Here is a 22,567-nt window from a genome sequence, read left to right on the forward strand (position 1 = left end):
TTCCTACTTCCTCCTCGGGGACAACTGACCTTCGGAGCAGATAGGATGGGAGAGATGGATGAATGGGATAGATAACTCCTCCGTGGTACGGCTTATGGCGGGCGACTGTTCGGACACCTGGCGCAGATGTTACCGGTATTATTTACATACCTGACTTACCTCCCTTACCCGTACCGGCCATGCCTTGATGTCATGGTGGTCTTTCTAGTACTAGTTTGTCCCAGGCTATTGATGTAGCTGCGATTATCATCCATGAACTACTACTCAATATACCCTGGAAGGCACATGCTTGCTTCTATACCGACTCACTATAAAACCGGTAATGCCCAGACCTTACTGGTCACCAGCTCACTCCCATTCATCCTCTCCGCGGATTCCCGATTGAGGATCAGTTGAGGTCCAATCTTCAGAGCACGGGGGAGACACCCTGACCTTCGTTCCGGCCATCCGCCAAGTAAACACGGTACCGGGTGCATGTAACTTTGCGGGAGACATTCGTTTTTTCTGTTTAACTTTGCAATGCTTGGGAAGGGAGTTTTTCCCGCCAAGTCTTTTGGATAATTTTTTCTGCCAGCCTTCCTGGTTTCTATTCTGGGACTGGTTACTGGCATCGAGATCTGGAGAAGATTCATCCCTACTTCCAGATAGCACCCGTTGCAGTGAGGGCTGGGAGGGGCAGAAAGGGAGGAGCAGATTTATTATTGATTGATTATCGTTGGGGTGAATTTGTGGTTACAAATCCTCCAAAGGGCTCCGTCCGTCCCGCCGCTATTGCCGCCGCCGTCGGTCTGGCTGGCTCCAATTCTAAGGGCGCCGCCGCACCTGCTTTGCTTTCTCTTCCTTGCCCGGTGGAACCTCTCTGGCCTGGCTCTCCCCTCTACTACTAGGTCGCCGCCGTCGTCGTCTCTTCGTCCTTCTTGTTTCCCCAGAACTGTCTCCTCCGGCCTCCCCTTCAACTCTTCAACGCAGCTGTTCTTGGATGGGGCGAATTCCTTCCGCCCCTCAGCATCCCGCCCGTCCAAGTTCCTGCCCTGCGTCGTCCTGAGCATCACCCGCAACACTTGGAGACGAAAGATTTGCTCCGTCTCGCATACGAAATCCTCCGTGGCTTTCCCTCGGACCCTACGAGTGCCTCCGATCGACGCACTCGATACACACGAATCTTGCAGACTACTGCCGGGCTCCTTTCAGTTTACCCCCATCGCTATTCCTATCGTTGAGCTCATTCATTCGGCATCAACCGTGGAGGGGTATGCGTCCCACCCCCGAGGTCTTGACCGAGTATGACGTCTGAAGCGACCAATTTTGCCCAAGCCAAAGATAACATGAATCCCGGTAAGCACCACCCCTCCATAACAACCAACTCAAATGCGTTCCTCTGACCCGGTTACCTTGCAATTATCAGGTGCTCAAACCACTCAATCTCCAGCCCAGATGGCCCCTGCACAGGCCCCCGAGTCCGCCGACAATGACCCCAGGCTGAGGTCGCAACCCGGCCAGGTCCGGTTTTCTACCATAACTGAGGAAATCGAGCCTTCGGATCGCTCGGTACCTCCCAAGGCCCCGGGCGATGAACCAATTAGGAGTCAGAACCAAGAGGAGGATCTCCGCTCACTGGCTGCGAGCCTTCAAAAGTCGCAACTGCAGGAGACTCGCTTGCGACAGTTCTCTTATGACCCGATTTCACTGCCATCCTCAAGGGTATGTAGTTCGTACTTTGATGACACCAGATCTGTGTTGCCATCTACCATACAACACTGTGGCGTGGAAGTTCATGTCGCCTTCTACGGGCCAGCCGGCTCCTCGCATGGCCCTGCATAACTTTCCAGATCTGAACAGAAGCTGACTACTGCACCTCCCTTACAGGTTGCGTCTCGAGAATCGAGCGATCGCAGTGCACGCGAACCCAATGGATCCGGTCTTCCGTCTCCCCGCGGCTCTCCAACGGTGTCCGCCATGCAGTCTCCCCCGCTTACACCAGCGGCTACTCATTCCCGTGAAGCCAAGTCTACTGATACATCTTCGACGTCGAATGCAACCGACAGAGCACCGGGACAGTCAGCTGCAATGACTCCCACCACTTCCCCGCCGACAAGCGCGACCCTGAAGAACAAAGCTTCCCAGAGCGCCCCCTCGTCGCGGCCTTCTTCGACCGATCAACTGTCGAAACAGAATGATGTCGCTCAAACGTCATCGCATCCGCAGAATGGTGCAAGGCACCGGGCGCAGTTTTTTATCGGCCCCACCGCCGATGCAAGCTCGCAGGACGAAAGTCCTCCGCTGACTCCGAGGGCCGATCTAGAGAGCTATACTCCCCCAGGCGCCATCACACCGGTCGGAGAGCCTAACGACCCATATGCCCGCAGCAAGCGGCCTCCGCAGCCAAAGAACCTTGCCCAACTCGACCAACGGTTTATATTCGGCGGCCGGGATTCGAAACGTCGCACAAACACCTCATCCTCTTTCACTCGCCCTATGTCTCCACGGTCCGCCAGCGCAAGTGACCTCAGGTCGACCGAAAAGCGTAGCGGCTTTTTCGGAAGCAAGAAAGAAGCACGGCCGCAGGAATCGGAAGGCAAGCACCACGGCCACATGTCGGAGCTCAAGCGCTTTTTCAAGAGGAACCATAATAAGCACAAGCGTGGAGACTCGCCATCATCGATCCCCTTCAAGAAGTCGAGTCGGTCATCTGGGAAAGGCGGGCCTTTTCATGCATCGGACAGTGTTCCATTCGCTGATGACCATGGGCTGAACTCGAAATACGGGAAGTTAGGGAAAGTCTTGGGCTCTGGAGCCGGTGGATCCGTTAGGTTGCTAAAGCGCAACAGTGACGGTGTGACTTTCGCCGTCAAACAATTCCGGGATCGTCATTCGTGGGAAACCCTGAAGGAATATTCTAAAAAGGTCACTGCTGAATTCTGCATCGGCTCCACACTTCATCATGGCAATATCATCGAGACACTGGATATCATCCAAGAGGGAAGCCATTGGTATGAAGTCATGGAATATGCCCCCTTTGACCTTTTTGCTATCGTCATGACGGGGAAGATGGTAAAGGATGAGATTGCCTGTGCGTTCAAGCAGATTCTCAGCGGAGTGGCCTACTTGCACGGAATGGGCCTGGCGCACCGGGATCTGAAGTTGGACAATGTGGTTGTCAATGAACATGGCATCATGAAGCTCATTGACTTTGGAAGTGCCGTTGTCTTCCGGTACCCTTTTGAAAATGACATTGTCCCTGCTTCCGGTAAGTCTGGCGCACATACGTGAGTTGGTGGAAATGATCTCCTAACACATTCTAGGAATTGTGGGCTCTGATCCGTATTTGGCTCCGGAGGTCTACGATGAGAAGAAATACGACCCACGGCCTACAGATGTCTGGTCCTTGGCCATCATCTTCTGCTGTATGACTCTGCGCCGATTCCCATGGAAGCAACCCCGCGTCAGCGACAATTCTTACAGACTCTTCGTCTCTCCGCCGACTCCCGGTACTCCGGTCCCAGATGCGGACCCCAAACGTCACCGGATCAAGTCATCTCCCGATCTTCCTTCATCCGTTCACGAGGAAAAAGCCTCGCAACCGATCGATAGCAAAAAGGGGCCGACCGACCAACCCATGCAGTCCAATGGAGCCCCAGCAGGCACCACTGGTGGGGAGGAAAACCGTCCCCCGGAGAGTCCCCAGGAAAGAACGCCCACGAACAAAACCAACGTGGACGACAGAAATGCCCCTCCTCATAAGGCCAGCCGCACCACAAGCAAAGAAGCCCCTCCCCTCCCGGCTTCAGCCCAACCTTCGGGTCAACGCCAAGAAGTCATCAAGGGTCCCTGGAGGCTTCTGCGACTTCTGCCGCGTGAGAGCAGGTATATCGTTGGACGCATGCTCAAGGTGAATGTCAAAGAGCGGGCCACCCTCGATGACGTTCTGACCGATGAATGGGTGCGCAACATCAAGGCTTGTCAGCAGGAGCTTTCGGGCGAGGTTATCCGAGCTCCTGGTCATACGCATGTCCTGGAACCCCCATCCGCCAGTGTCCCGGTGCCTAGCAAGGCCAAGTGATGTTTCTCGGCCTTGCATTGTATAAGCTTATGTTCGTGTTCGACCTCCGCCGCTGCTTCTATGTCTATCGTGCGTTATAATTCCCGTGGCCCGACCCCGCCCACATATCTCTTCGCATTCTCGTTTGGCTGTTTTTCGACCTGATTCCCTACGGCTATGATGCTTGCCTGCCTCAGGTGGGCCTCTCATCATTGTCTGGCTTGTTCCTTTCTCGACGGTGGATTTCCAACGCGGTCAGATATACTCCTGGAATCCACAGTAATCACTTACCTATTCGACTGTTTTGCTTATCTTCTCGCCGCCCTTGCGCTGTTGGAAAGAGGATGTGGGTTTCGTTTTCTTCTGTTTCTTTCCTTTCGATCTAGGCGTTGAGGTCCGTGTCTTGTGGAACGGAGCTGCTCAGGCAAATCACTCTTCCCCATAGAGGGTCGGCTGCTAGATTTCTACCTGTTAATTTCTGCCGCGTCTTTGTTGCTGCGATTGCTCTCGCTTTGGTGCTCTTGGCTTCCGCATTTGCCTCGGGGAGGTTATTGTTCGCGCATCTGGCCGTGTCTCGGAGCCGTCTTTTGCACCCAAATTGTCCTTTCATTGTACTCATGGAGACCACCTAGCTTAGTAGATACTATAAATAAACGAGTCATTGTATAATCATCAGGTTGACGGGGTAGTTGTGTAGGGAGTCGGTGACCAGCCTGACGTAAGGATGGGGATGCGGAGATTGCGGAGTTTAGGCCGACGACGGGGGCGATCGGCGGCGCCATCAAAGGCTTCACACGCGACCGCTCAACCCGACCTCCCCCAGCTCCGATCAGCCAATCCATCCGTGACAATGACTCAAGCCGGCGAACCGGAGCCTTTGGTCTCCTCCCTATGGACCCGATCTCTCGTGGTACGCAATTCCTATTAGTCCGTCTGGATGCATTGCTGGCGCCAGCTAACCTCCTCCCCGCACGCAGTCCGGTGCCATCGCCGGCCTCACGGTTGATTGCTCCCTCTACCCCCTCGACACGATCAAAACCCGCCTCCAGAAAGCCCGGACCCAAAGCCCATCCGTTGCGATCCCGAGCCTCTCCCTCCGCCAGACCATCCGTGGCATCTACGCAGGTCTCCCCTCCGTCCTCTTCGGCTCCGCCCCGTCCGCCGCATCCTTCTTCATTGTCTACGATGGCGTGAAACGGACTCTTCTCCCCTCGACCCCCTCCGAAACCCCCTCTCGCTCCCACATCATCCTGACTCACTCCCTCGCTTCATCAATGGGCGAGGTCGCCGCCTGCGCCGTCCGAGTCCCCACCGAAGTCGTCAAGCAGCGCGCCCAGGCCGGTCTCTTCGGCGGATCGAGCCTGCTCGCCCTCAAGGACATTCTCTCCCTGCGCCATCCGGACCCAGCCACCGGTGCAAAGCGAGGCTACGGACAGGTTGTTCGAGAACTATACCGGGGCGCGGGCATCACCATTGCCCGTGAGATTCCGTTCACGGTCCTTCAGTTCACCATGTGGGAGTCGATGAAGGAGGCGTATGCCAAGCGCATGCAGGATGGATATGCGGGCGTTGTCCCCGCCTCTACCAGTGCCATGTTCGGCAGTGTGGCGGGTGCCATCTCGGCTGGGTTGACGACGCCGCTGGATGTTATTAAAACGCGGGTCATGCTGGCCCGTCGGGCGGACGGTGCCGGCGTGCGGATCAGAGATGTGGTGCAGGAGATCTCCAAGGAGGGCTTCGGGGCTTTCTGGAGAGGAATTGGTCCGCGTGTGGCTTGGATTGGTATCGGTGGTGCGGTGTTCTTGGGTAGTTATCAGTGGGCGTGGAATACTATGGAGGGGAAGAGGGCTGCTGAGGAGAAGGAAAGTACTGGTATCTGAGCTGATTGATGTAGATGATTATGTAGTTATAGTATAGAGGTAATCGGCTATAGACTTAGACGGGTCTCTCTCTCTCTCTCTCTCTCTCTCTCTCTCTCTCTCTCTCTCTCTCTATATTCCATCATATATCAATATCCACCTATTCCCCCCCCCCCTCCTCACCATCCACGCCATCTCCCCAACCTCCTCCGGACTCAACAACTCCCTCATCTCCCCTAACGACAAAAACTCATGATCCTCCGCCTCAAACCCGGGAATAACCGTCTGCATAATCACAACCACAATCATCAATACGAACTCATTTCCCTCCAAACATGCAAAAACAAACAAAAAAAAAAAACATCATACCTCACTAATCAACAACCCCTCTGACCCTCCCCCTCCTCCCTCCTGCTCATCATCCAACAACAAAAAACTCGCCTTATACACCCCCCCCCCCCTCAACCACCCACTGCGCCCTCTCCCCCCTCTCCACCCCCCCTCCTACCACAAACGTCTCCACCGACGCCCCCTCATCCGGACGAATAACCACATACCGACCCCGTCCGCGATGCAGCGTATGCACCGTCCTGCTTCTGTTTCGGTGGAACGCGCTGAGCGGTGACCCCGGCGTGAGGAAATAGTATATGGTGGAACTGGCTGAGCGGATGCCGTATGCTGTGGGGATTTGGTGTGGGTGGCGGTCGGTTTCGTCGTAGTAGCCGCCTTCTGGGTGCGGGTGGAGGTGGAGAGTTTGGAGGGTGGTTTGGATGGTGGGGGGTTCTGTTGGGGGTGGGATGAGGGTGGGGGAGGGGGGAATGGTGGGATGGATAGGGGTGGGGATAGGGATGGGGATTGGGGGGTGGTCATGTTTATGGTGTTGGGGGTTCTGGGGGGTTGGGATACTGGGATTTTGGGTGGGTGGATGGGTGAGGGAGGATTTTATAGATCGTGATCGTGGTGGTACTGTACTGAGTATATGTAGGGAGGTGCTGCAGTTCTATACTCTCCGCCTACTCGTTTTGGAATCATATACTTTTGGAAATAGAGGAAGTTTGCGGCTTTTTGTATTCATGCTTGAGCTTGATGTTGATTGAATTTAAAGTCTGTAGGTGACGTAGTGGTAGTGTTAGATTGAGTACTGGGAGGTTGGTCTGGCTGGGGACATGTCTTTTTGGTCGAGTGGTTAGTTGTCAGGTAGAATGTCATCAGGTAAGGGTTTAGAGGATGTTCTTCATTGGGATATAAAGAAAACGAGTTCAATTTCTGTTATAAATATATTACTCTACCTCTTAAATACACTGTGGCGGTTAGCGGGCCCACCGCCTGTCGATGTCCAGCTATGACGACATCCATATCATCTTCCCTGCTGGAATAGGATGATGCAAATTGGTCTACTATGTACTTAGTCGCAGACAGCCTAATGCTCCTCATCTGCCTTTCTGCCTCTCCTACGCGGGCAACGCCCACTTTACCATATACTCAGACCTCAAAAGTTGGTCCGCGATAGGTCGTTCTGCAGGTTCAAACGCCATCATAGCTCTGAGCAAATCCTCCAACGCACGTAGTTCACCACCTGAAACGTCCCATTTGCACGTCTGCTCCGTCTCGCCACGGCCCATGTCCCAGAGGCGCTGGTGCAGCCGCCGGAAGACGGGAGTGCTGATACGGCGAAAGTCAGTGATCCATAACCCATCCTCCTCGAAGAATTCGGAGCGTTTCGCCCACGAATTCCACCACCTCAAGGGCGGTTGGCCCAGCGTATTGACCATCTCGGCAAAAATGTCATCTCGGTCACAGGCAAATGTTTTGAAAAGTGGACGCTCGCCCAAGACTTCGTATAAGTTGACACCTAGGGTCCATATATCAGCTGCGGTGGGGTGAGTGATGGGCTCATTGAAGAAGTCTTCGGGTGGGGAGTAGAGGGTCGGGGTGTGGAGAGTCGGAGAGGGTGTCTGTGACATAATAAAGGACGTTCCGTAATCCGAGATGATGATTTCGGGGTTACCCAGCTCGTTGGCAGGTATGCTCGAAGCCATGGGATATATGGCATGAGGCGGTGCGTGGGGTTCACTGGGCTTTCCATCTACTCGCCGGATAGGAACCTCGGAGGGTTCGCCGAAGCGTTTATAGAGATCAGCTGTGCTTAGGTGGTCGAATCCTGGTATGCGTAAGAGAAAGTTGTGCAAATGGAGATCTGTGTACGATTAGTATGCGGGATCAGTAACCGGAGATGCACACAGATTCTCACCTCCGTGGCATACGCCAGTTGCATGCAAATAGGACAGCCCTAAAAGGAGCTGGGCGGCAGTAGATCTAGCAGCGTCCGGTGGAAGCATCAAGTTTGTGCTGTCCTCCTTGGGCTTAGCAATACTACCTCCAGCAGGCTCTCCGACCAAGCACCGATGATGTCCGTTTGGACCGTGAAACGAGAATTCGTCAGGTAGCGGCGGAATGAATTGCTTTCCAGCATGGCTAAGGTCGCTCTTCATCAAGTAATTCAGAACCTTCCCCTCGCGGCTATTTGATGATGCTCTCGCAGTCAGTATCTTGAGCGATACGTAGCGCCGATGCTGCTGATCCCGGGCGAGCCAAATTGTGAAATACCCACCAAATCCAAGTTTGTGAACGACGGTATAGCGGCCATTACTTAAGGTCTCTCCGATAAGAGTTGGGTGGTATCCGCCAGGGACATAATCCTCGAGATCTTCAACATCTACCTCAGGATGGTATAGATCTTCCATTGACGCGTTAGCCATTGCATGAAAGCATCGCGGTGACGGAGAGGCTCTGTGGTGACTGCTGGTCTTTGGAGTGAATGGAAATCGGCATGGGGAGATATCTTGATTTCGTTGTCGACAAAGTACCACTAGTTGGGATAATGGGCGAGGGACCCTCCAGCTAGGGTTCGTCACGTTCATGTCCCTGCAGAGGTCATCGAGCGACGCGTTATTACTGGCAATATTGAAGGGCGGGGCGAGATCTTTGGGTATTCAATTCAGAGCATATCCAAGGTCATGTATGAGACTGAATAGAGTCCTACGTGAAATCCTCTGTAAGTCTTCTCATGAGGTACTCTGGCAGGTTGTATATAAAAGCCTTTATAGATACTGGATATTCTGCCGAATAACTGCCCGGAATAGTAGGCGGAGAGCGGATGCAGGTGGTTAGTGGTTAGCATGGCTATACTATACATCAAGAATAGGTTCAGTGGAAATACGATTGAGATCAGCGATCAGCAGGACGGAAGGTTTAAAGCTGCTTCTGGACGGGTTCTTTGTGTTTGCTTATGGAAGCGATGGGAAGGTGTCATGTTGAGGTCGTATGGAGTACTTTTGTCTCCTGTGATATCACTGTGGAGCATGCCGTGGTTAGAGTAAACATTCAAGTCACACCAAGTACAGCAGTAGAATACTGTACATAGTACATACAAAGTAGTAGCTAGTAGATGGGGCTATCTATAGGAAGATCAAACTCCGATAAAACGCTTCAAGGTACAATCCATGGTATTATGTACTATGTATGTATGTAAGGTAAACATGCGGCAGAAGGCAAGTAACTGGGGAAGAAAGGCGTGACCCGAGGGGAACCGCCGCGCTCGTGCCCACCTCGCCCGTCGTCCCATTCATCCATCCATCCTTCCAGGCAACAAACCACCATCCTCTCCTCATTCTTTCTACCCTCCGCCTCTCCCCTCCTTTTCTGCTCGTTGACAGCGTCTATTCATTCCTTACTCATTGTCTTTTGTCCCTGTTTGACCCTGCCTTGCCCTGACTGCCTACCGCCCGGGGAATGCTCCCCTCCACCTCCACCGTACCTCTGCGTGCCTGAGCGATCGTCGCTTCTGCCTCCGCATCGTCCCTTCACCTCCGCATTTCCTCTGCCACCTGCGTCAATCCCCCTCCCACTGCATGGCCCGAAAACTAAACCACCAGAGGGTCGCCTATGGTAGGTCTCCTTCCCCCAGGCAGGTCTGCGTGGTGTCAGCGCCATCTACTCTTTGGTTTCACGACCTTGGTGTTCCGCGCTTATCTGATCCTCCCCTTCCACGACTGCTGCGCTAGAGCGGACCTTTAACTGACACTCAATCTTCTTGCTCTTTCTTCAGTGCTCCCTCTGCCAGATGCTCCTGGTGGACATAGGCTGGGCGTTAATGGTCTAACTGTCGATACGGACAATTCCATCCTGTGAGCTTCCCACCCGTCGTTTTGCGCCAGTTGGTCCTCCGCAAGTCCCGGTTGCGATAAACTCCGCTCCTCGCCGTGTCCAAAGTCACACAAGTCCTAACTCCGCACTTTGGAAGGTATTCGGCGGGTCGCGATGGTGTCGTCTGCTCATGGGACCTCAACCGCCCCCTCTCGGGCGCGTCATCAAAATCCACTTCAACAACGTTTAGAAACCAAGTACAGGCTCACAGCCATTGGATCAACGACATTGTCTTGACCAAGAACAATTCTGCGCTCGTTTCCGCCTCTTCCGATACCACCGTACGGTTATGGCGACCGCACTCGGAAATCACCGAGGTCCCGAATCCCATCGGAAAACACACTGACTACGTGAAGGCCTTAGCGACGCCGGGAAACCACTCCTCGTGGGTCGCATCGGGCGGGTTAGATCACAAGCTCTATCTTTGGGACCTGAATGGCGGCGGGGAGATTCTGGGTATTGATGCCTGCGGGGAGGACCGGACGGCAAAGGGCTCGATTTACGCCCTGGGCGCTGTATCCTCCGTCCTTGCCAGCGGCGGACCGGAAAGTGTGGTCATGGTGTGGGATCCAAAATCCGGAAAACTGATTACCAAGTTCGTGGGCCATACCGATAACATCCGAGATATCCTCATCAACCAGGATGGCGATACAATCATGACCGCATCTTCCGACCAGACGGTCAAGGTTTGGTCGCTGACGGCAGGAAGATGCATGCACACCTTGACGATGCATAACGATAGTGTCTGGTCGCTATATTCAAATCATCCACAACTGTCCGTCTTCTACTCGAGCGATCGGTCCGGTTTGGTCGCCAAAACCGACACGAGACATTCCCCGGACATTGAGCAAGGCGTCTGCGTCGCAGCACTGCAGGAGCACGAGGGAGTGATTAACGTTGTAGCGGCGGGGGATTACATCTGGACAGCGACCCCGAAGTCCAGTATCAATCGTTGGAGGGATGTCGATACCACTGCCGAGATAAAGTCACCGTCTTCGGGAGAAGGACAACGCGATAAGTCCAGTACCGAAAAAGGTTCGTCAGCGAAACAGGCGCCAAAGAAGATACCATACGAATCAGTTTTGTTACTGTCAAACACATCCACATTCCCCAAAGCGAGAGCTCCTAACGACATGGCGCCGGGCTCAGTACCACATGCACAAGGGCCACCATCGGGGTCAGATATGGAGGATGAATTGGGACTGACTTTGCCCGTTCAGACCTTGCCCGAGGAGACCATAGAAGGCCAACATGGATTGATCAAGCACTTTATGCTGAATGACCGCAAACGCACGTTGACCCAGGATTCCGCTGGCGAGGTTGTTTTATGGGACCTCCTCAAGGTAGGCTATGATCTTTCATGAGCAACATCTTACACATTTACTAACAATTTGGCAGTGTAAACCTATCAAGTCATATGGAAAGAGGCATATAGACGATGTCGCATCCGAGATTAATACTAATGAGACCATCGCTCACTGGTGTACGATTGATATCCGCACTGGAAGACTATCAGTGATCTTGGAGCCAGGCCGCTGTTTTGATGCCGAGATATACGCCGACGAAACCGAGCTGGAAGATTATTCGCAGTTTCGCGACGATCAGAGGAGTATGGCAACCTATGTTCTCATTTCCCTTCCGCTTTGATGGTGGTTGCTGACCTTGACCCAGTCAACCTAGGCAAATGGATCTTGCGCTGGCTCTTTGCGCCACTGGTTGAAGAGCATGTTCGTCGCGATGCCCAATATCGCGCCATGGCGACAGCAAGGGCGGAGGAGCTTGCTAAGCTCACCACGACCAGCGCCTCCGCACCAATGGATATACCGTCAAAAGATGGATCCAGACGGCCATTAGGCTTGCAGACGTCTTTGGATGCCTCCTTCGCAACCTTCCGGTCAGGATACGACTCCCTTGGCAGCCCCACGACGCCCGGTTTTGGGATCGGTTATGCGACGAGCCCCGGGGGTCTAGGGTCACCAGCACTCCCACATAGCTTCAACAACAACAGTTACTTCGGGACGTCAATAGGCGAGACATCCGACTTTCTGATGTCACAGCAAAACCCCGATGTGACTCGAACGTCTTTGTCGGATCGCTCGAGCGATTATTTCTCCTCGTCATCTAAGCCTCACGGTCTGGCTCCTATAGATACAGACAAGGCTCCACCGACACCGGGAGAGCCGACTCCAACCGCCCTGCCTCAATCACCGGCTGAGCCCGACAAGGAAGAGCGGAAAAGAGGCGCATCCATCTTCGGGAAGAAGTTTCGAATGGACTTTCCCAAGAAATTGGGCCGGTCTTCCTCGGAGGTCAAGCCACAGATTCAGGAAGAGAAGGTGGAAGAATCGGACCTATCATCGGTCAAGGAGGAAAGAGTGTTTGAAACCAATCTCGGCGGGTTCATCGAGCGAACCCGGCATGAGTATGAGGAATGGCTGTCTGCCAACCCAGGCCAGGAGCTCATATCGGCCTTTGCGCCGAGCCCCGATAGCGAAACCCCCGCCTTGAACATACCTCCGCGCACGGGGGTTTTCATCCAAGAGGAATCTGGCGACACTGCGGTGGCTTCGGATTTGTACCGGGGTACTGTGGGTCAGATCAGCCAGGAGATTGATAAGCTCGAGAAGTCGATACCGCTGTGGCTAGCTGACTTGCTGCTCAAGGTATGCATTGCCCACTTTGTTCCCCGGGTCACTGCTAATATTACCGATAGAACCAAATGCCTGTAAAGGAACCGGTCAAGATCGCGTTCACGCTGAAGCCCTACGACGATCTTCTACCGCCTGTCGTCAAGCCAGAGTATGTACAGGGATATCCTTGGGAGATGTAGGAGGCTAACGAAGACCAGACCGGCTACCACCGCGAACACGAACAATAATCGCCTCAATGCCAACCGCATGCTGCGAGCCAAGAAGATCCTTGCCTACGTGGCGGAGCGGATCGATCCGCCCAACCTCGACGAGCCAGAAGAGAATGTGATGAAGCCCGAAGAGTACTTGGAGTTGTATTGCCACAAGATGGTCAGTCATATTGCGGTATTTTGGTATATAGGAAGTTGCTGACCACGGGACAGTTAATACCACCGAACATGACTCTGGCGACAATCCGCGCACACATCTGGCGATCCTCGGGGGATATGCTTCTGCACTACAAGGCAAACGGAAAGAAGGAGATCCGAGTGAGAGATGGGGAGAGAGGGCTCCATGAGTTAGGGTCTAGTCGTTTTCTTGATCCCGGGAGCGCCGCCAACGGAGAGGGCGGAATCGCAGCCCCAGGGAGTATCCATTCGCTGACAGCTTCGGGATCCGGTGCTGCTTCGATCAGCAACTCTTGAGGATGACCGGGGGAGGTGGAATGGGATTCAAGGCGGACCCATTCTGTGACATTATTCTCTGTTTATATTGGTTGGTGGCGCATACCCACGAGGTATGGCCGGTACATACATACATGGAGAGGTGGCGGCATGGCTGCTTCTCTACCGCGATAGCAAGCGACTGTAGCGTCTTAGTGAACTCAATTGACACTCGATACTATTCCTTGCTTCCCGTGTAGAATCACGCGTGATGCTGTGTAGACTGTCGAGGAAATGAGTGAGCCTCGGCTTGCGGGGATGCCAAGACCCGGCGTCTTTGCGATGCGATTGATTGATTCCATTCGGCCAAACGCTTCTTTCCCGCGCCAACTACTAGTCAGTCAGTCCACCATGACAGCAGCATCCCACCTCCTGCGCCATACTGACTCCGGGGCACTAACTGTTAAACACTTTGTTGACTCCTTCCAGCGCATATGGCTCGACTCGCGACCAGCCCGGACGGGGCGGAAGCCAGATGCTCGCCTGCCGCGCCGACTCGGTATGTCCGATCTCATGCATTCCCATCAGCCAACTAACAGCCATCCAGGTCTCGCCATCAGTGGAGGTGCAGACTCCATGGCTCTCGCATATCTGTGCAAGCAATGGGAAACGACCCGCATCACGGACAATGATGTGACCGTCACGGCATTTGTAGTCGACCATAAAGCCCGCGAGGAGAGTACTCGCGAGGCCAACATGGTCGCCGGATGGCTCGACAATATGGGTGTGTTTTTCGCCTCGATTCCATCGTCAAGTCGCGATGGAAGAACATCATCACTGACCGCATCCAGGCCTCAAAACCCAAATCCTCGAGCTGTCATGGCCCGAAAGCAAAGTCTCTGCGTTTGAAACACACGCTCGACGTCTACGCTTCCAGGCCCTCGGCCAGGCATGTCGAGCCCAAAACATCGAGACCCTTCTCATGGGCCACCACCAAGACGACAACGTTGAAACCACCCTCTGGAGACTCTGCACGGGGGCCAAGGGTGCCGGCTTAGCAGGGATCCCGCCAGTGACGCGCATCCCCGAATGCCATGGTCTTTTCGGAGTCGCAGAGAGCGGATCCTCGGTCTCGCTGAAGCCAGCCAGGGATACCAGGTTTCGAATCACCCACACCAATGAGCTCCAGCTTTTCTCTCCTCCAGCAGCCGAGAGGAAAGCAGAGGAAGATTACCGCATATCAACCGGTGGGATATCCATTTGTCGTCCCCTCCTCGCCTTCCCTAAGACCAACCTCCTCGCAACCTGTCATGAAAACAACATCCCCTTCGTCTCGGATCCAACCAACTTCGACCCAACCCTTACTCCCCGCAACACCATCCGCAGTCTACTGTCGGAAAACAAACTCCCTCGTGCACTTCACCCACCGTCAATCCTCTCTCTGATCCAGAAAAGCAATACTCTTCTCCAATCCGCAACGAACTCCTCCAACGACTTGCTCAGACAATGCACCCTTCACTCTCTCGCCCCCTCGACAGGGACTCTGATCGTCAACTTCCCCCAACCCGTCCACAATGACCACCAAACCAACCCCAGCCCAAACCCAACCCCCGATCCTCAAATTCAATCCCTCACTCTCCGCCGCATCACCGAACTCATCTCCCCTTTCCCAGAGAATCACTTCTCTCTACGCAGCTTCGAACCTTTCACCTCTCGTGTCTTTCCCTCCTCTTCCTCCCCCTTTACCCAGAACCAGAACCAGAACCAGGATCAAAACCAGGACCCCTCCCCCCAAAACAGAAACAACAACCCTTCACCCTAGGCGGAATCATGTTCCAGCCTCTCCACTGCGCTCCACCCCCAGTTAACCCCCACCCAGCCACTATCAACCACCCTAATAACAGGAATACATGGCTTCTCTCCCGCCAACCCTACATGCGCAACCGTCAACCAATCCTCCCCATCACCATCCCCATCCCCATCCCTACCTCTCATCTCCCCTCTAATACCCTAAACTCACACACAAACCCAACCTCACAAAACGACACATCTACCTGGCATCTCTGGGATAACAGATACTGGTTCCGTATCACAGCTACCCTGAAATCCAACCTCCCCATACAAGACGTCCAGCCCTCATCACTTTCCCCCGACCAGAATTCCCAGTATGGGTCGAAGAATATATCGTTGGTGATACGTCCATTACAAAAGTCAGATCTACAAATAATTCGGATGGCGGAGCGCGCGGAGAAAAAGAAGGAAAATGGAAAGGAAAAAGAAAAGGGCAAGAGTGCGTTCATGGAACAGCTAGGACGGGATGCGCCTGGCCTGGTTCGATTTACGGTGCCGGTGTTGGTTATACCCGGTGGTGTCTCTGGATCCGGGATGGATGTGCCGTTGGCATTACCGACAATAGATCTGTGGTTGCCGGGTGCGGCAGAGGTCCGCAATACAGCTCACTGGGATATCCACTGGGAATGGAGATATAAGATGATTGATCAGGAACCGTTGGAACTGATGGGCTGATTGGGAACTAGCTAAGCTAAGCTATGCTACAAAGAAAGCTCGAGACAATGAATGTACGGGAAATATGATGACAGGAGAGAAGATGGAAAGGCCGACCACGATGCGATCGCCGTACAAGCGACCAAAACCAACCGCCAAACCCAAGCAAACCCCGCCGGATGCAGTGCAGATAGCCAAGGAGACACGCAGGCTATGCCACGATACAAAGGAAAGAGAAGCCCTATAAACAATGTGGGACAGAAAGAGAAGGACGCTCCTGAGCATCATCACGCCAGAAGCCACCAGGAATAGATTCCAAGAAGAAGAAGAAGAAATAAAAGGAAAGGACGTCTTCCAGTAACAGGCATCACTCATATCCAGTTCGAAGATATCCCACGGGGGGGAAAAGAAAAAAAAGAAAAAAAAAAGAAATTAGAGTAAGAAAATAAGCCTACTCAACCAGCCCCCAGATAGATCGTTCATTCGCTTGCCTTCAACAAGGCCACCGCCGCTTGCTGAGCGCGCAATCCCCCAACTTCTCGTTTCAGTCGAAAATTTTCCTTCTTCAGCCGTCCGATTTCTTCCAAGGCTGAAGAAAGCTGGGTTTTGAGGGATTCCTCGGCGTTTCCAGCTCGCACGTCTTTAGCGACCTTGCTCAGCTCCGAATTGAATCGATCGTAGAGGGCTTCATTTTCAGCGCTGGCCTCGCGATAAAGTTCGTCGAGCTTTTTGGCTCGTTTTTCGCTGACCACAAGAGACGACTCCAAGTCTTTTTCGATGGCGGCAGTTCGGCCACTGAACTCCCCAGATAGCGTGTCGAACTTCAACTCCAGGTTGCGAACGCGAGATAGGAGAACAGCATGTGGGGTTGGCGAGTCAAAAGGCTCATCAAGTGGCTCGGGGCCTTGTCCATCCCTTTTGGCCATTGATGGGGTAAGTCGCAGCGCCCTTAGTTCTTCTCCGATCAGGTCGAGCTCGTCCTTAAGACTCTGTTGAGCCATGTTTTGCGCCCTTTTTTCACTATTAAGACGGTCCCGAAGCTGTAACAGTAAGTTAGCAATGTTGCTTCTGGTGGACATCCTGAAACAAGGGAATTCAATGTGTATAATCTGTGCCTCACCTTTTGAGGGCTCTGCAACCGCAGTTTGGGGGCCTTCTGGGAAGACGTTGGTTGCAGGCGCCTCGCATCAGAGCCATTCACTTGGATGGGTCGCTCCTTCAGACCAGGAGCTCGGGACGAAGGTATGCTAGTCGCTCGAGATCTTCTCTTGGATTCTTGGGTAGGCGAGACAGACGCATCTCCTTTCTTCCGGGTAGCGCGCTCCGTCTGCGGCAATTTTGGATCGATATTCTCTTTTCGGCTGGGGGTGACGGGACGGGTCGGTGACCGGCGAGTAGGGGAAGCCAACCGAGTGGGCGAGCCACTCTTGGCCGGCGATGTGCTTCGGACTGTGGAGCCTGAACCATGGCTGGTCTGTGGTCGAGCCTGACCGGCAGGAGTCGCTATATCTGTTCGAGATTGGTTGGATATAGACAACGGAGTTCCAGGCCTTTGTCCCTGACTCGAGACGACAGATACCTCAGAAGATGCTGTGCCGGGTCGAAGATCCGATAAAGAGCTCCTTCTCTTGCGACGTACTTTCACCACCCCATTTGTCGAAATCCCGCGAACTGAGGATAGAGACGGTGGCTGCTCCTGGGAACTACCTGGCCGCCGAAGATGCTCCTGAGACGTGGAGGCGCCTGGGCAGTCACGCGAACCCGGTCGCAAAAGAGAGCCTAGCCCGGTATCAATGTCTATCGACTTGGACCGTAGCAGCGAGCCCTTTGGCGTGCCAGGTTCCGAGTCGCCAGAGCCCTTGCTTTTGCTCAATGTCCTCAGAATCGACGAGACCTTGCTCTCCCCTTCCAGTTTTGAGTTCTCCCGATGTAGGCTAAAGCCGAAACGCTTCCTGAAGGACGATGCGTTGGAATTCATAGAGCCCGCAGTCTGGGAGACTGACTTGGTCTGGTCACAGTTCAGGGTTCCCTCCAACGAGGCACCGCCAGGGATATATTCATCAAACAAATTGTCAAAGTCATCCACAAGTCGGTCCAAAAGAGAGATATGCTGCATTGGGTCTCCTTCGACTGTTAGAACCTCTGCAAACGCGGCAGTTAAAGCCCCACGATCCCCATCGCTCCCCGAGGCATCAAGCAGCTCCGCGAGCAGCCGGATCATGGAGGCGAGAGCACGGCGATTTTGGGGGCTCATATCGGCTAGGAATCGTCGAAAATTCTCTTCGAAATCGCGCGGGAACATATTATCAAATTGAGCTTGAAGGATCTTTAATGAGGCCAAGTCGATGACTGGACCCATATGTTCACTCCATGCGTTTGCCATGAATGTTTCAAAGGCCACGAAGAGTGTATCAACCGGGACTTCTGCTGCGGCTTGGATCTTCCCAGGGTCTTCCAGCAGAATATTGTACAGCTCATTGACCGAGGACCGATCGACATTGTCCCTCCCACGAAGGGATCTTCCCACGATGTTGCCACTACGAGACTGCAAGGCAAGTGCATATGCGCCAAACGTTTGCTCCAATGCGCTAAACGGACTTTCCTGCCCCTTGGAGGGTGCGGCGCCCACCACCGAGATCTTGATCGGGCTTTCCTCCTTTCCCGGAAAGACAGAAGGGAGTGTGTTGGACCGCGACATATTGGCTCGGGGAGGCGGCATTTTTGGGAACTCGCCCAGCAGTGTCGCCGAGCTGGGCGACTTGGAGTTGGGCGTGTTGCTTTCCTTGGACTGGTTCCCACCCAAAAGACTGGAGAGCAATTTCGAGGGAGACGGGGGCCGAAATCCACGCGGAACCTTGAATTGGGCCATGAGATGACCGGTGAGGTAGCGGAGGATCTCGAAATTGGAGTGCACGATTGATTCCGTCATCGTCCGATTCCGAGGTCCATGAAGCGGCAGAAGGACATTCAACACTACAAGCGTCAGCAATCAGACAGGAGCCTCCCCAAGCGTCGTGGGGTACTTACAGCGCTTGGAGAGCACGGGGACAAAGCTGTCCACGGTCACCATGTCAGAGGATGGAATGCCGACTACTGAGTCTACATCCACCCGGTACTGGTCTTCATTCGCCAAAGACACCGAAACAATCACCTCCAGATCTGAGTTGCTCAACGTTTGACTGCAAACCGCCCTCGAAGTATCGAACACAACCCTTATCTTCGACAAGTTGGCCCTTCGCGTGGCCTCCTCTTGTTCTTCTTCGAACACACATGCCAGAATCCCGAGGTTGCCGACAGTACCGGTGGGACTCCGCAGCGACCATTTGCCATTCTCCCGCTCGTTGTCCGAAAACCTGCCCTCAATCTTTGCCTTCGCAATCTCCTCAATGATCCGACTTGCACGACCCTCATACATGGAGATGGGCTCCAACGCAAGCAGGTCCACCGTGGTATTCTGGTCCGGCCTCGAGGTGGCGGACGTAGGAGCCAAAAACAGAATCCGGCCACACGTGGATTGCGTACACCGCACGGTGTGTAGGTCGTACACTTGTACCACGCGAAGTTCCATTGAAATGGGGGAATTTGGAGTGGTGTTGGTCGCCGCTGCAGCATTATCCAAATCAGCCAGGAGACCCCGCGCCGTCGCCCTACTCCCTAAAGTCTTTGATAGTAATACCAAACAGTTTTTGTAGATCAGCATAATGCCCGCGCTGGGCTCGATTGGTGGGACATCGAGATGGTAGGGGGGAGTTAGCTCGTTGAAATCAACGGCGGTGATCAAGCGACCAATCGGCAGGATCGTGGATGGCCAGCCGTCTACTAACTCCTTCAACCGCCGAAAGCTTTGGTCGTGATTGGTCGATGAAGTATCGTCAAGCGAGCAGATATCCTTGATGACATCGCGCGCTTTGAGTAGGGGTCGTACGGCAGCATGAACCAAAGGCAAACTGCTAGTCATAGTATCGATAAGGAGACTGTAACGCGGAAGACGTTGCACCGGCTCCATGAGCAGGGAACGCAGCTTTTGTTCTCCCGTCTTGTACACTCGCTTCGAGAAGCTGGAATTTTTATCTCTCATGAATGAGTTGAGCGTCTGTGTAAAGCCAGTATGGGCCCGCATATAGTCCGCGTAAGGCTGGGAGAATCTGGGGAACCACTCCAGAAGCGCAGTGGCGAATGCCACCGCACCAATCGCATCATTTTCCTCCCTTGAGAAGGAACGTTGTGACACGGACGACGGGAGTTGTGTATCCTCGGTGATATCATCGATAGCTTCTTTTTCTGTCTCTTCGAGGATCTGTCGAATCACCCCCAAAAACCCCATATTAACTTCAAGGATCTCATTTAAGCATGGTGGAAAGAGCGTGGCCAGGTCAGACTCGTCGGGACTGGTACTAGATGCGCCTCTTGCTTGGGCCTTTAACCGAAACTCCTCCGCGACATTACACACAAGGGTGTAGAGTTTGTTGACGTATCTCTCCTCTGTATCAACGACCTCGCACATGGTCAAGCGAAGGGCCTGTTTCTGGCTTTTGGAAAAGAGCCTGGACTTGCTCACATTGGTCGGCTGTGAAGGGGCGCGCTTCAGTCGAGACGTCGGCAAAAACATCGGCGCTCCAAGAGATCGAATAAGAGATGTGTATCGTCCATATTGAAGATCGGGTGCATCAAAAAAATCCGCATTACCGTCATGACCATCATCATCAATATCAGGCTGGGGAGGAGGTTGAATCACTCCGGCGGGGAGAATGACATCAACATCTACCCACGGAACCTTGCGCTCTTGGAAAGCGCCTCTGATATCGCGCACAATGTCCGCTGTGTGATCTATTTTCGCCATGCGATTTGCTATTTCCGCCGCATGCATCTCATCGAAAAGCTTGGGCAGCCGCACCCCGGGTTTCTCGGCGCGAGAGATAGCCTGCAGGCACTCCTTGGCGGGATCCGACAGCTCTGCGAAGTATTTCAGCATACTGACGGCGAGACCACGGCTGACCTCATCGCCTTGCTTTTCCCGGGGCAAGTGGTTGACAGCGGCGTACAACGGGGCTGCGGGGGAGACGGTAATGCGCGGGTAACTTTGGAAGCCGGCGGGGGAGAGGATATGCGCCTGAATGCGCGAGCTGCTGACGGTAGCATTTGCAGTCGCAACAGGGCCGTAGAAGATGAAGACGGCCGACAGATAGGGATCGGAGGCATGGTACAAGGAGAGCTGCTCGAGGGGCAGGTCCGACGGGGCGGTTGACACTGTCGCCATGATGGCGGGGGAGGCAGGAAGAGTTATCGCATGCAACGAAAGAGTAGGAAGGAGCGATGGGAGTAATAAAGGATTATGGAACTAGTAGCCAATAGGTGGAAAAGATTAATAAGTGATGGTCAATGTCAAACTAGAAAGAGAAACCGAAGTAGTCAGGAATCGACCTCGGGGAAAGAGCGAGGCCGCGAAATGGCCGGGTTGGCACGTCCAAAGTATTAGGGAAGGACTATGGCAAGCAAGTGGGTAGGAGACATAATAATAGCAATGTCGCACGGTCCAGTTAAGAAACGAATGAGGGTCCTCATGCAGTGGAAGGGGAAAGAGAAGGAAACCCCTCCATGGGAGGAAGTAAAAAGGTGAGATAAGACGATGAGGAGAGGTGGAGGAAAGGCGGAGGAGGAGGAGGAGGAAGAAGAAGAAGAGAAGGAAGCGGAGGTGCCACAACGATAAAGATCGCAAGACGCGTTTCTCGGGCCAGGCACAAGCTTTCCCGGACTGAGGGGAAGACAGTGACAGCAATGTTTATTTTTTTTTTTTTTTCCGTGGATTAGAAAGGCGTCGCTGTGGTGGTGGGAGAAGAGCGACTGACTGCAGGTGATTTGCGGTATTGGACCGAGCGACTTGCAGCATTAGTTGGTGATGAGGGGAGGCACTGAGGGTCACGGCAGTCCGTGAGACTAACAACCAACTGAGATCGGGCCCGGCCGGCGCGATGCTTCTTATTATTGGTCGTTGCGCGGGGGAATCGAGCCAATCTGGTTTAGCCGGTTCTCGGATTCAGATCCTCTTCGTCCTGACGACATTCCAGCCATCTAAGAATAGGAGAGGCACACCACCGCGGGGGATCGTCCTTGGTGCCCTTTTATCTGTCGAAACCATCCAGAGGAATATTTCAAACTCAAACAGCAGGTTGGAATTCCCTCCTATCTCTCACATGAATCCTCCCCCCTCCTATCCAAGTAGAAGAATCACACGGCGACACGTGTAGCTGGTCGCCAACTGTCAACAATTGTCCGAAAAAAAGATAGAAACAGGGCAGATTGGCAGAGCACGGCAGAAGATACGGAGTACATTAGGGAGGGAACAACTAGGCATGCCGAAAAACTAAGTTACGCTCGGACTTTTCTTGAATGTAAGGGAGACGCTAAACTACCCCATTGCCTTGGAGGAAGTATGTGTTGACTAACTTGACTGTTGACTTACACTTAGCCTACCGCTATAGATAAGTATTATCTACTGACTGACTTGACGCGATGTCGGTGGGGAACTCTGAAGCTGCTGCGGACTTGCCTGCCCGCCTGCCTACACACCGCCCAGCCCATGCATCCCCAACCATGGATCCTCTCAAGCTTGACCAAACATCCACATCTGTTCCCTGCTCCGAGGCCTGGCTTCTCTGGGTTGATCGG

General features: G+C 53.7%; 3 protein-coding genes across 3 annotated transcripts; 2 read left to right on the forward strand and 1 right to left on the reverse strand.

The window, feature by feature from the left end:
- Positions 1-1,434: 1,434 nt before the first annotated feature.
- On the forward strand, positions 1,435-13,438 carry BO94DRAFT_552671 (Pkinase-domain-containing protein; the record flags this gene model as incomplete). The annotated part of the gene is made up of 13 exons (XM_025613613.1): positions 1,435-1,701; positions 1,867-3,247; positions 3,303-4,039; positions 5,017-5,911; positions 6,884-6,887; positions 9,731-9,846; positions 10,007-10,085; positions 10,202-11,447; positions 11,503-11,713; positions 11,776-12,767; positions 12,818-12,907; positions 12,948-13,124; positions 13,178-13,438. The coding sequence occupies 13 exons, from the start codon at positions 1,435-1,437 to the stop codon at positions 13,436-13,438; spliced, it is 6,456 nt and encodes a 2,151-aa protein (XP_025472610.1).
- A 369-nt stretch (positions 13,439-13,807) lies between these two features.
- BO94DRAFT_620220 (tRNA lysidine(34) synthetase) lies at positions 13,808-15,218 on the forward strand (the record flags this gene model as incomplete). The annotated part of the gene is made up of 3 exons (XM_025616914.1): positions 13,808-13,955; positions 14,004-14,180; positions 14,248-15,218. 3 exons carry the CDS (start codon positions 13,808-13,810, stop codon positions 15,216-15,218), a joined length of 1,296 nt encoding a protein of 431 aa, XP_025472611.1.
- Positions 15,219-16,264: 1,046 nt separating this feature from the next.
- Positions 16,265-21,514, reverse strand: BO94DRAFT_138420 (putative Rho guanyl nucleotide exchange factor). Its single transcript, XM_025605709.1, has 3 exons — positions 18,929-21,514; positions 17,022-18,874; positions 16,265-16,941 (listed from the first exon to the last, which is right to left on the reverse strand). Exons 1-3 carry the CDS (start codon positions 21,156-21,158, stop codon positions 16,381-16,383), a joined length of 4,644 nt encoding a protein of 1,547 aa, XP_025472612.1. The 5' UTR covers positions 21,159-21,514; the 3' UTR covers positions 16,265-16,380.
- Positions 21,515-22,567: the final 1,053 nt, after the last annotated feature.

The sequence above is a fragment of the Aspergillus sclerotioniger genome (genome assembly GCF_003184525.1).
Source record: "Aspergillus sclerotioniger CBS 115572 chromosome Unknown BO94scaffold_2, whole genome shotgun sequence".
NCBI classification, from domain to species: Eukaryota; Fungi; Ascomycota; class Eurotiomycetes; order Eurotiales; family Aspergillaceae; genus Aspergillus; species Aspergillus sclerotioniger.